The sequence below is a fragment of the Adiantum capillus-veneris genome, chromosome 28 (genome assembly GCF_014529385.1).
Source record: "Adiantum capillus-veneris isolate H3 chromosome 28, ASM1452938v2, whole genome shotgun sequence".
In the NCBI taxonomy this organism is placed as follows: Eukaryota; Viridiplantae; Streptophyta; class Polypodiopsida; order Polypodiales; family Pteridaceae; genus Adiantum; species Adiantum capillus-veneris.
Genome location: NC_140958.1, coordinates 128,798,881 through 128,812,424, shown reverse-complemented (window position 1 = coordinate 128,812,424; position 13,544 = coordinate 128,798,881). Strand labels below are relative to the sequence as shown.

The 13,544-nt window shown below is 44.4% G+C and overlaps 1 protein-coding gene across 1 annotated transcript in view; it reads right to left on the bottom strand.

Moving 5' to 3' along the window:
• LOC147421298 (uncharacterized) overlaps positions 1 to 13,154 on the bottom strand; it is a 28,734-nt gene extending 15,580 nt beyond the window's left edge. The window contains exons 1-4 of the mRNA XM_086504624.1: positions 12,933 to 13,154; positions 12,641 to 12,870; positions 4,440 to 4,852; positions 3,813 to 4,355 (exon numbers count right to left, since the gene is read on the bottom strand). Coding sequence (XP_086360750.1) covers positions 3,813 to 4,355; positions 4,440 to 4,852; positions 12,641 to 12,870; positions 12,933 to 13,154 — 1,408 coding nt within the window. The remainder of the gene's footprint in view (positions 1 to 3,812; positions 4,356 to 4,439; positions 4,853 to 12,640; positions 12,871 to 12,932) is intronic.
• Positions 13,155 to 13,544: the final 390 nt, after the last annotated feature.

The following is a 13,544-nucleotide window of genomic DNA, read 5'->3' as shown; positions in this document are numbered from 1 at the left end:
TCGAGCCACTTCCCCCCCTATTATTGTTTTCCCCATCCCCTTTATTTTTTCCAGCTCTTGTGCTTTGTTCGCGACGTTGGCTGTGTGTGTGCATGTGCCCCCGAACCGGTGGTGGTTTGCAAAGAGAGTGAGATAGAGGCTTGATAGAGGTCGTGCATGTGTTTAAAGCAATGGAACAAGCAGTTGTGGTGCATCTGAGTGGAATGGTGGTCTTGCCAAGCAAGTGTGGGTTTTTTTGTGTGCAAAGGGTGGTTTTCTAGTGTTAATTGATCATCTTAAAGGTGTTTTTGAGAGAATGTTGGTGCTGTGAATACCCTGGGCTATAGAGAGGCATGGTGTTGTGTGCTGGGTGTGTTCCCCCATTTCCCCACTCGATATTATGGTGTGCCCATAGAGGAGCATGCTGATTGCTCATGTTTGAAGTTGAAGTGATGGTTTTGGTGATGAGAAGGGTGAAATTTGATGAAGAGCAAGTGTTGTTAGAGAGGATGTGGTTGGTTTTTTTTATTTTTATTGGGGTTGAAGATGAGGAAACCTGGCTCAAGACTATGGTTATTTTTTTATATAGAGAGTAGTTTGTCGAGGGATGAAGGTGGGATTCACATTTTTACGCTCCTGGTTTATGGTAAAGCGAGGAGATGGTTAGATGGTCTACGTGTCACACCGCTATCGGGGGATATGTGTTCGCTACGTGAGCAGGGCAGGCACCGGGCATCTGGCTGTGGGAGGTGTGAAAGAGAGAGAACAAGAGACAATGACAGCTCTGCCAATCACCGCAATCATCAATTAATTGAATATTACTTTGAGTACAACTTAGTTCTTACGCCAAGGCGGGCTGTTAACAGCACCGTCACTTGGATCATCTGCTAACGAGGAGTTTAGGCTCCCGCTTTACAGAATTAACCGGGCCGTTAATGACACCGGACTTAAAAGAATGTTATTTCAATCTCTATATGATGACAGTTGTGGAAATGTCCTCCTTTATACTGTCTTTGAATTATCTTCTTCAATTGCCTTGGAATCTCCAAGTTTCAATTCTATTCGCTCCTTCAATTTTCATGCTCCCTGCTTTATATGCTTTACTTTGCCTTAATTACCGCTTACAAGCGTCAAGTCGGCTTTCCTTGCCGAGCTCCAACTCCTTTTCTTGCCTTTTGCCCTTCGAACTTCATTCTTCCCTTCAAGTTCCTGGATCCCCTTCTTTTCTTGCTCATCTTATGTTGCCGAGCTTCTCCTTAATGCTTCATGCCCTCTCCAACTTCTCAACTTGCTTTTTTTTAAAAGCTTACTCCCTTGCTTTGCTTCGACTTCGACAAGCCTTTCTTGCTTTGGCTTGTTCAAGCCTTCCCTTTCTTAGTGCTTCACCGGCTTCAAGCCTCGAGAGGGAGAGAGAGAGAGTCTCTCCTTTGCTTTGATTCCTTCGTTCAAGCTTGAGAGGGAGAGGAAACTCCTTACTTGCCTCGAGGACGAGAGAGAGAGAGAGAGAGAGAGAGAGAGAGAGAGAGAGAGAGAGAGAGAGAGAGAGAGAGAGAGAGAGAGACCTCGCCGTGCTTCCCCTTCTCGAACACCTTGGTTGCTCTTTCTCTTCATGCAACTCTTGCCCTCGTTGCTTTGATGGAGATTGAGAAGATCGAGAAGAAGCTCTTGCTTTGATGGAGATTGAGGAGATCGAGAAGAAGCTCTTGCTTAGTCTTGCTCCGATGGAGATCCCTTCTTGCTTAGCTTAACCCTCTTCCTCCCTCTTCTTGCTCGTTTCCTTCCCTAATCTCTCCTTCTTCGTTTCCTCTCCTTTTGCATGAAGTCCCCTATAAATAGCGTGCACCCTCCCTTGCAGTAGCGCCGGGCGCTACTGACGTGGCAGGGGAACGGGAATTATGACGTGGCGGTCGGCGGGTCGAGCAGCGCGAAAATTAGCTTGGCTGCTGCCGCAACTGAGCGCCATAGCGAGCTCGACATTTTTCTCTTCTTGGCCGTGCTCAGGCGAGCTCCCTACAGCCCGACGCGACTCCTTCTCTTCCCCCTGCGCTCTGCTCGTCATCTGCCCGCCATGCTTTGCTTTTTCCCTTTTGTTTTCCCCTCTTTGCTTCACACTTAAGCCCCTTACTGGGCGGCCTTTGTGCCACACCCACTTGGGCGGCCTTAGTGCTCCATTAGGCGGTATAGTTACCTGTAAGGGCACCACATTTGGCATACATATTGGCTGGGCGGCTTAAGCACTACATCTTTCCCCAGTAGTCCTTGATTAACAATGTCTTTGTGAATTTCGATGCTCGCATGCTTGCCTTCAAGAGATAAGCGTACGTGATTACAGTTGTCCAGCTTCCTGGCCCTACCTCTGTTGGAGTTATCCCGCAATCATTGCATTCCAAGAGATGACATTCCGAACACGAAGCTCTTCAAGCACTTTTTGCACTTAATGAGATGTACACCACATTTGACGTACATGTAGCTGCTATCAATGCACTGAAGGAGATAATATTTTGGACAAGATTCTCCTCGAGCACTTACTTTGTTGCACTCCAAATCCCGAGCGAGAGCCAAAATCTCCCAGATGGCACTCCGTACGAGCCGTCCGGAGTGGTATGGAACCGGCCCCCGGTGAATCTTTATCGGCAAATATCTTGGCGACAGGAACTCCAATCACCAATCTGAAAAGACCGACGCGCTCCAGAAGTAGAGCACTTCAGGCCCATGCATTCATTTCATCTCTATCACCTTAGCTACAGTTGCCCAATCCCGTACGGATCTGCAATCGACTCAAACTTCAAAGTGACATAACTTCTTCACCGTGGCTCCAATCGACGAGCCGTAAAGAAAGGCCGGTAGAGCACTTCAAGCACTACAATTTTAGATCATAATATCTCATATGTGATCACTGCAAGCATACTCATTTTTGGAATCATTGAGGCATCTGTTGGCCCTTCTAAGCCATATCTGGCATACATTAATCATTAAGCTTGGCCTGTTATCAAGCCTGATCACTGCTCAATAATAATGTAAGCTTGAAATAAGCTTGATGTACATTTTTCTAGCATATTTCTTAGCATGGAAGCGGAGCTGCATGACATGCACCCCCTATGAACCTGCACAGCCTCCGGTCTGTGCCAACTGCACTTGAGTCTGCATCTGTTAAGGGTACCTTAAGTTCTTTCCATCATCAGACTCACATTACTGGTAAACCTATGAAAAACAGAATAAGGCTTATACCCTATCATCAATGTTCTAGCTTAAGCATTAAGTAGCTGCCCATCAAAAATCTCTGAACTTCATCTGTCGTATCTTCAAAGCATTCAATCATGGATAACTTGTTTAGTGAACCCCGCCAGACTCAAGTGCTCCAGTTAATGATTCACACGACTTGACCATTAAGCTCTCTCTTAAGGAGCCGTGTCAAGCTCAAGTATGCCTTACTCTGTCTGCACACGGAATGGCCGTCAAGTCCTTTACTTTAAGTTATGTTAGCAGAACGAACTCAATAGATGTGAAGATACTTCATCAATTGTCCAAAGAAGTCAGCTGGAAGCCAGCCATGTAATCTTATTGACTGCATAACTAAAAACTCTTATGACTCAGCATAATCTAGAAAACAAAATCTTGTACCATGCAACCTGCTACATCAGATAGCTGGTACTCTTCAAATCAGCAATTTGCACTTTATTAGCCCCCGGGATCAAACAGGAACCTAATTATCTGTCCTAGTGTGAGCATTCCTTTAAAATTTTTGCACCATCCTCCAAGATCATAGGGAATATACAAGAATTTCCAATCATTACAACATAAACATATATTAGCCCACAAATCTTCATACAAACCGCCTGGATCATATGGCATATATAGTAACTGACAGCAATCATATCTAGCATGATAAACTCCTGGGTCATAAGGTAGTGGATGATCATATTTCAAGTATTTTGCATCTCCACAAACTTTCTCATAGCATAGGAACAAAAAGTCCCAAATTCCCATCATAGCAGAACCTATAGGCAGAATGAATTCAGTCCCTATGGTTTTCAAAATATCAATCTGCATCAGTGAGTCATTGAATGTCATCACTTCATTTGATAAGACAAATGCTGCATGGCTGCCTTCTTTAGTAGGCACAAACTCCTCTAGAGCCTCATTTAAAAGAGACATAAGCTCTTCATCATATGTTGCAGGATGTTCTTCACTACTCTTGTCACAAGGAACTCGAAATTCCTCTAGCGCATCATCAAGCAGATCCATAAGCTCCATATCTTCCTCCTTGGAAGAACCACCTCGTTTCTGAGTCTTATCACAGGAAACCTCATCGCTTGTTTCATACATAGGCACGAATTGTTCTGGCAGCCTCACACTCCCATTCAAATATCTTTCCACTTCAATAGCACAAGTCTCAACATGCATTACAAAGATAGCATGAATTTCTTTTTCCATAGCATCATCATAGCAAACCCTGTAACCTGTAGCAGTCATAGACTGATCATCATCCATCACCCCCTCTGAATATGCATCTCCATAATCATAATCTTTGTCTTGGTTCACATCAAATACATATGGTTGAGCATCAAATACATCTACATCATCACCAGTGTCCTGAAATGCAGCCATAGACACGAAACCCTCTTGTATAGCATCATCCAAAACAATTGCTTTTGCATGTAATGCTGCATAAGCATTCTCTTCATGTTCTACACCCAAAGAGCACTCCAAATGGGCATCCACATCACATATTGACTCTGACAAACATGTTTCTTGATCACTGCTAGCAACTATGCTTGTATGCAAACCATGTACTGGCTCTGAGAAACCTGCTTCCTCATTTATGTCACTTTGAGAGGTTATGACTTCATGCTTAGCATCCACAGAGTCATATCTGCTTTGGAATAAAGAAGACAATCCCAATCGAGCATAAACAGTATCTACTATGAAATCATCATCTGCATGCAATAATGTCTCGTCTTCCAGAAGACATGCATCAATAACAGATTCTAGCTTAGCATTTTCTTTGGCTTTACTTCTTGCAGAAATATGCTCCCAGAATTCATCATAGTTGAGGATCTGCATCTAATCCCCTTCACCTTTACTGAAGACAACCTTACTACGTTCAGTAATCTCCTTTATTTCCCGATCTAGAATCCTTGAGCTTTCATAAATGAATTCCTCTGCAAAATACTCTCACCGTGTGGGATATTCTTCTGCCAGCTCTTGAAATTGCTTTTTAAAATCCGAGTTTACAATCTCCTCAAAAGCTGCAATCATCCGATCTTCTGGAAAATTTCAGCTCTTCATCTCAGCTTTATAACATGCAATAAAACCTTCTGGATCATATCCTTGAAAATTATAATACTGCTCCCGAACAACATCAAGTGCTAGCTCTACATCATCATCAATCTGCTTCTTTATCTGCATGGCTTTCACTTCCTGCAGACATCCCTGAACTAATTCCATCATTCAAAGGAAAATCTGCAAATGCTAGATTTTTATAAATCCATTGGCACTGAAATCGTCAATAAACTTCTTTAATTGTTCTGTCATCTCCATCTTCACCTACCACCCCGGCTCGTTTCGCGTCGGGTTCACCAAAGATGTCGGGGGATATGTGTTCTCTATGTGAGCCGGGCAGGTGCCAGGCCTCTGGCTGTGGGAGGTGTGAAAGAGAGAGAACAAGAGACAATGATAGCTCTGCCAATCACCGCAATCATCAATTAATTGAATATTACTTTGAGTACAACTTAGTCCTTACGCCAAGGCGGGCTGTTAACAGCACCGTTACTTGGATCATTTGCTAATGAGGAGTTTAGGCTCCCACTTTACAAAATTAACCGGGCCCTTAACGACACCGGACTTAAAAGAATGTTAATTCAATCTCTATATGATGACAGTTGTGGAAATGTCCTCCTTTATACTGTCTTTGAATTATTTGCTTGAATTGCCTTGGAATCTGCAAGTTTCAATTCTATTAGCTGCTTCAATTTTCATGTTCCCTGCTTTATATGCTTTACTCTGCCTTAATTACCGCTTACAAGCTTCAATCAGCTTTCCTTGCCGAGCTCCAACTCCTTTTCTTGCCTTTTGCCCTTCGGACTTCATTCTTCCCTTCAAGTCCCTGGATCCCCTTCTTTTCTTGCTCATCTTATGTTGCCGAGCTTCTCCTTAATGCTTCATGCCCTCTCCAACTTCTCAACTTGCTTTTTTTTAAAAGCTTACTCGCTTGCTTTGCTTCGACTTCGACAAGCCTTTCTTGCTTTGGCTTGTTCAAGCCTTCCCTTTCTTAGTGCTTCACCGGCTTCAAGCCTCGAGAGGGAGAGAGAGAGAGTCTCTCCTTTGCTTTGATTCCTTCGTTCAAGCTTGAGAGGGAGAGGAAACTCCTTACTTGCCTTGAGGACGAGAGAGAGAGAGAGAGAGAGAGAGAGAGAGAGAGAGAGAGAGAGAGAGAGAGCCCTCGCCTTGCTTACCCTTCTTGAACACCTTGGTTGCTCTTTCTCTTCATGCAACTCTTGCCCTCGTTGCTTTGATGGAGATTGAGAAGATCAAGAAGAAGCTCTTGCTTTGATAGAGATTTAGGAGACCGAGAAGAAGCTCTTGCTTTGATGGAGATTGAGGAGATCGAGAAGAAGCTCTTGCTTAGTCTTGCTCCGATGGAGATCCCTCCTTGCTTACCTTAACCCTCTTCCTCCCTCTTCTTGCTCGTTTCCTTCCCTAATCTCTCCTTCTTCGTTTCCTCTCCTTTTGCATGAAGTCCCCTATAAATAGCATGCACCCTCCCTTGCAGTAGCGCCGGGCGCTACTGACGTGGCATTGGAATGGGCATTATGATGTGGCGGTCGGCGGGTCGAGCAGCGCGAAATCCGGCTTGGCTACTGCCGCAACTGAGCGCCATGGTGAGCTCGACATTTTTCTCTTCTTGGCCGTGCTGAGGCGATCTCCCTACAGCCCGGCGCGACTCCTTCTCTTCCCCCTGCGCTCTGCTCGTCATCTGCCCGCCATGCTTTGCTTTTTCCCTTTTGTTTTCCCCTCTTTGCTTCACACTTAAGCCCCTTACTGGGCGGCCTTTGTGCCATACCCACTTGGGCGGCCTCTAGCCCTTGGGCGGCATTAGTGCTCCATTAGGCGGCATAGTTACCTGTAATGGCATCACATTTGGCATACATATTGGCTGGGCGGCTTAAGCACTACATCTTTCCCCAGTATTCCTTGATTAACAATGTCTTTGTGAATTTCGATGCTCGCATGCTTGCCTTCAAGAGATAAGCGTACGTGATTACAGTTGTCCAGCTTCGTGGCCCTACCTCTGTTGGAGTTATCCCACAATCATTGCATTCCAAGAGATGACATTCCGAACACGAAGCTCTTCAAGCACTTTTTGCACTTAAACATACACCACATTTGACGTACATGTAGCTATCAATGCACTGCAGGAGATAATATTTTGGACAAGATTCTCCTCGAGCACTTACTTTGCTGCACTCCAAATCCCGAGCGAGAGCCAAAATCTCCCAGATGGCACTCCGTACGAGCCGTCCGGAGTGGTACGGAACCGGCCCCGGGTGAAACTTTATTGGCCAATATCTTAGCGACCGGAACTCCAATCACCAAACTGAAAAGACCGACGCGCTCCAGAAGTAGAGTACTTCAGGCCCATGCATTTATTTCATCTCTGTCACCTTAGCTGCAGTTGCCCAACTCCGGTATGGATCTGCAATGGACTCAAACTTCAAAGTGACATAACTTCTTCACCGTGGCTCCAATCGACGAGCCGTAAAGACAGGCCGGTAGAGCACTTCAAGCACTACAGTTTTAGATCATAATCTCTCATATGTGGTCACTGCAAGCATACTCATTTTTGGCATCATTGAGGCATCTGTTGGCCCTTCTAAGCCATATCTGGCATACATTAATCATTAAGCTTGGCTTGTTATCAAGCGTGATCATTGCTCAATAATCATGTAAGCTGCAAATAAGCTTGATGTACATTTTTTTGGCATATTTCTTAGCATGGAAGCGGAGCTGCATGACATCGCTATCTTTGTCTGGGTTGCCAACTTGAAAGGGTTGTTCATTGTGGCACTTTGATAGGCAGATCATTTGTCATGGGATTGAAGATGGTTGAGTCCATTTCAAAGTTGATATGACTGGGTAATTTAGTAACAGTGACCTTTTGCTTTGCCAGGCTTAGTAGCTATCTTAGGATCGCCTTCTATTGATGTTACCAAATCTCGAGTTGATCCTGAGATGCTGCGTGCATTCTTGCATATGTTCTCATCGTATGGCCGCTTATGGAACCTTCTCTTTCACCATAGGTGTTGATTCTCTAGAATTGTGAGTACCTAATCTATTGTCACCAGACGTCTTGTGTCAGGCCAATGGTAGGACCGAGCAACAGGCCAAAGGCGAGGGACTGAATGGCTTAGTGCGACTAGGAGTCGAGGGCCAAGCATAAGTTAAGTGGTCCTATTTGCAAGGGCCAAGGGCTGTAAGTAGGGAGGCTGGGAGGAGAACCATATGCCAATCCAGCCTTTGGTCTTACATTGGTATGAAGAGCCGCATGTTTTTTTGGGGAAGGAAAGGCATGGTTTCTCTGCACATGCATGACTTGCATGCATGCATCGTGGGTGTGGAGGCTTGGCAAGAGGATGTAGCAAGGGGCTACCCTAAGCGTGTGCAGGCGCCCTTGGAGCAGGTGAGGGTCAAAAATTGACTAGAGCCAAACAAAGGGCAAGCGGGCTGGTTGGGGTCGCCCTGGCAAGTTGAGGCATCTTCGACTCTTGCAGGGCCCGTGATTCGGCTCCAATTGTATGATGTGAATGAAAAGGCCGTCACGTTGATCTTCTGTGTGCTGCCTCCATGCCATGGCTCCACTTGTTCACATTATAAGTTTTTTTAAAACCTTCTATTGGGCGCCCAAGAGACTTAAGCCCCCCCTTCCTACGAGCTATGGCCACAAATGACAAACCTCGTTTATTCCTTACTCTAGAAGATCAGCTCAAGGAGCCATATACTAAAGTAGGTTGATTATATGGACCAAGCTCAAGAAGCATGGATATTGGCTATACGAACCCACTTTGCAATGACTTTGCATGAAGACATGCATGCTCGTTGCGATGGATTCCTTGCAGACCTTATTCGATGGAAAATTTGGCAAAGCTTCTACGCTTCTGGACGTGGAACTCTCTACAAGATTGGACAAGGAATTTCTCAATTTTCTTCTTAAATGCAATTCATTGCATTATTATGACGGCAAGGCTAGTTGGCTAGGGTAAGTTACAAGGTACGAAGTTGATTTCCCATACTTGTGCACTTTCAGTATTAGTGCAAATCAAGGATGGGTGTGAAGACAATGGTCAAGCAAGGCATGAATTGGACTCGGGTACGATTTCTTTCCATGATTGGCAAAATCCAGGGCACGTTAGTGCTTGAAAATCTCATGGAGATCAATATAGCCTGTTGTTAACCTTGATGAAGAAAGCACAAGTGCTTGGCATGGCCGATCTTTTGTTATAATCATAAGACGCCGACATGCATCTTTCTTTTCTAATTTTGAATTTTGGGGCATGGCTCCTAGACCGATATACTAAATCCGATGCAACCAGCAACGATCATGCTTAATTCATTGTCCGAAAGACAATTCCAAGGGGATTTCACGGGTACATTCCAGCAATATGGTACTTGCCAGTAATATTGGGCAACTCATTACTTTCTACAATGCCAACTATGTTGCTTTGATCAAGCAGAGTTTGGCAATGGGTGACACTTGATAGCTAAGATGTAGACGCTATCTCTATCAATATTGGGCAATCTCACCATTCTCAATAAAGTGCATGATTTGGCAAGGCCGATTCTCTATGAAATTTTGGCAAGGTCGATTTTTCTCTACTTGGACAAGTCAATAAGCGTACCTGTTTCCTATGAGCATCCAGTAGTGTACTTGTTTCCTATGAGCATCCAGTATGAGTTCTATCTCATCTTATTGATAGACTTCTAGGAAGCAAGGCTTCACTCTACGACATATTGCATAACAATTTTCAAAGTTCAGAATATGCTACGAGCATACGAACTTGGGGGTCTTTGCAGCATGTCTGCATGTTTTCTCAATAGAGATCAGATTAAACCAAGCCAAGACGGCATGTGTGGGACATTCGACAACTCTCAAGTTATTTGCATATATGTCTATGAGCTGTTGTCAAGGGATATGTGTTCGAAACTTGAGCCAGGTCAGCGCCGGGCTGTTGGATTTGGAAAAATTGAGAGCGAAAATTTACCGCACCGCACAATACAACAACTTTTAATCACTTGATAATGCTATTGACGCACAAAACTTGCTTGGAAACCGGTAACACCGATGAAATTGATGCACAATTATGAAGAAGTGTCGTTAACAACACCGTTAATTGATACTAATGACGATTAGGAGCTTAAACTCCCCTTACAGAATACTCCGGGCCATTAACGGCTCCGCAATTCATAAAAAGGAAACAATTAAATTAGGTTGCCTGCAGACGAACAAAATCCCATTGTGTCGATTCCATATGTTTGATTGTCTTCAATCACTATCTATGCCGAAGCTTATTTCTTCTCCTATGACTGCTTACCAGCCTTTGTTGGTCTCTCCTTGCCTAAGCCAAAGAGGAAGAATCTCCTTGGTTAGACTTGGTTGCTAAGCCCTTGCTTAAGCCTTGCCAAGATCTATCAAGAGAGAGATCACCTTGCTTGGCCCTTATCTCCTCGCCTAGCTTGATTGGATTGGAGATCGAGAGAGAGGGAGAGCTCGCCTTGAATTGAAGATTGAGAGAGAGGGAGAAATCCTTCTCACCAAGATTTTCCTCGCCCTTCAATAAGAGAGAGAGAACTAGCCCTTGCTTGTGTGCCGAGGACAAGCCGAAAGCACCTTCTTGTGCAAGCTCGAGAGAGAGAGCACCCTCTTCTTCCTTGCATGCAACCTTCTTTCCCCTTCGTTTCTTGCTTCGAATGCCTTTCTCCCATGCAAAAGAACCCCTAATAATAGCCTCTCCCCTCCCTTAGCAACGACGGTGCCGTCGTTGCTAGGGAGGCAAAAAAATCCCCCCTATGACGTGGCAGCCCCGTTTCTGGACCAGCACGAAACCCTCCGGAATTAAGACAAAAAAGAAGCGCCACGGTCTTTTGAAGCTTTTTCCCTTTAGCGACGAGCTCACCCGAGGTTCGCAGCGCTCTGTGCGTCTCTTTCTTTCCCTCCACGCTACCTGCGGCATCTTCTCACGCCATGGCTTCTCTTTTCCTTCCTTCGCTTCACACTAAAACCCCCTATTGGGTGTCCATTTGAATGATTTTGGGCGGCCATTGGACTTTATGGGCGAGCGGCTTTTCTTCTCAATGTGGGCGGCCACACCACAGGCGACCCTTTTTTATTTACTTTCGGGCGGCCCGTGGCCCTTGTTGGGCACCACTTGAAGGGCATAACTTTTGGCATACATATCGGCCGTAGCCCTTGCAAGGGTGTTACATTTGGCATACATGCCGGCTGAGGCAATGCCTGGCATCCTTCACTGAGCGGCCACATTAGGCGGGCACAGGAATGCCTCTAGCATAATCATTGAAAGGATTCTTGACTTCTAGAAGATCATTCTAAACATCCAGTGCTAGTGCTATTGGATTTTCCTCATCAAAATTTACTGAACTGGTTCCTTCCTCTTGTTTAAGTTTGAACTTGTTTGATGTTGACTATTCTAGTAAGCGACCATCAATCTGAAGTATCCATTCTCTAGATTTTAGCTCAGTGAATTTATCTCGATACTATTGCTTCTATCATTCAGCTTGGTCTTTATCCATCAACATTGCACTTCAATAAATTTTTGTTAATAGAAGGTGCTCAAGGAGGCGAGCATTCTTTTAATCTTTTTAGTCCCATATTTCTAGCATAATTGTTCTGGTCTTAGGGCCTTCCTCTATATTTTGGTATTATTTGTATTCATCTGAATTCTTCTTCTGGATCCTTGAATGGTCAAGATTTGATTTGCATAGTCATGAATTTCTCAGACAGTACTGAGCCAAGGCCTTCCTAGCAACATGCCATAGTCTCCTTGTGTCAAAGCCAACGATACAGAAGCGTAGAGAGAGAGAGAGAGAGAGAGAGAGAGAGAGAGAGAGAGAGAGAGAGAGAGAGAGAGAGAGAGAGAGAGAGAGAGAGAGAGAGAGAGAGAGTCTCCTGAACCAATTAACCTTCGCAATGAATAACTAAATATATATACAATGAAGGCAAGGGGTTGCTTATATAGCAACCTGTAAATTTCCCTATCCAAGACTTTGACAAATAAGTAAAATAAATACCTAAAAGCCAAACTAAATAATGGGATCACATTGGGAAGTTCACTTGAGATGCCAAAACTCTAACACCTTGTACATCCCAGTACCAAGTACCAGAATGCTGGTTTTGAAATTTTCTTTTCCAACTCTTATTTGCATGTGCTTTAAAAGTCCAATAGCTTGCACTATTCTATTGTGAGCCATTCTCACTTGGAAGGGTGCTGGCTCAATATCCATTATCCCCAGTTTTTGCCTTGAATGCTTGCCGAGGATATTCACTCTAGCTCCTCCATCCAGAATGATAATGGTTCCCATTGTTTTTGCAACTTATAATCTATCTAGATTACTGGAACTTCATTGTCTCAAATAGCTTCCTAGTTACCCTACCTCGGCCTCTACTTCAACTTTCCTCCTTTGTTTGATAAATTTTGGGGCCTTTGGCAGTGTTAGCTTCTGAATGCATTCACATGCCTTCACATAAACTTCATCTTGTTTGTTGCCAGAGCTGCTGCTGTCAAAACCAAAATACTTCTCCTCTTGAGTGTCTTCACAATTCCATCCCGTGTTCTCATGTTTGGTTGCTAACTGGATCTGTGATGAATCCTCTTTATCCTTCATTAGACCATTGGCTGTAGCTTCATCAAGTGTGCTCTCACTTGTTGTGTCTCATTTACCAGACTTTCCACTGCAGCAATCATGGATTCCTCGAGGCCAAATGCTGCCTTCTCCTTCATAGGTTTTGAAGGCAGGGGTGGTATCTTTTGAATTGTGTGTGCCTCCAAAATGTTTTGGTTGTTCTGGAAGCTTCTTGGAGAGGTTCTCAGTAATCTTAGTTGTGAGTGTCCTTTGCTTCTTCCATTTGTTAATTCCTTCTCCTTGCCCTTAGCCTTCCACATTGCCCTTGTTGCTCCCGTTTCTTATGTTCGGTAGTCTGCTTATTCTCTTACTCTAGAATATTTTGAATGAGGACTCCCTTGATTTTAGTGATGACCGCCCTCAATGGTACTGGTTCTGGTGCTTTCTGGTTGGTCACTTCTGGCTTGGGTGAATCTGGACATTGAGCTACGCAGTGGCCATACTTGCTACATTGGTAACAATTCAAATTTCACTTTGAAAAATCTCCCCTACCTCTGTCCCTGCCCGATCCATTATGGTACCATCCTCGATCAGCCCAGTACTTTTGCTGGCTTTATTTTCTTTAGACCCATGAGCTCCATTTGCCTTGGGTGCTTCAAGATTAGTGAGTGCGATCATTGATAGATCCCTTCATTTCTTGAAATGTGAAA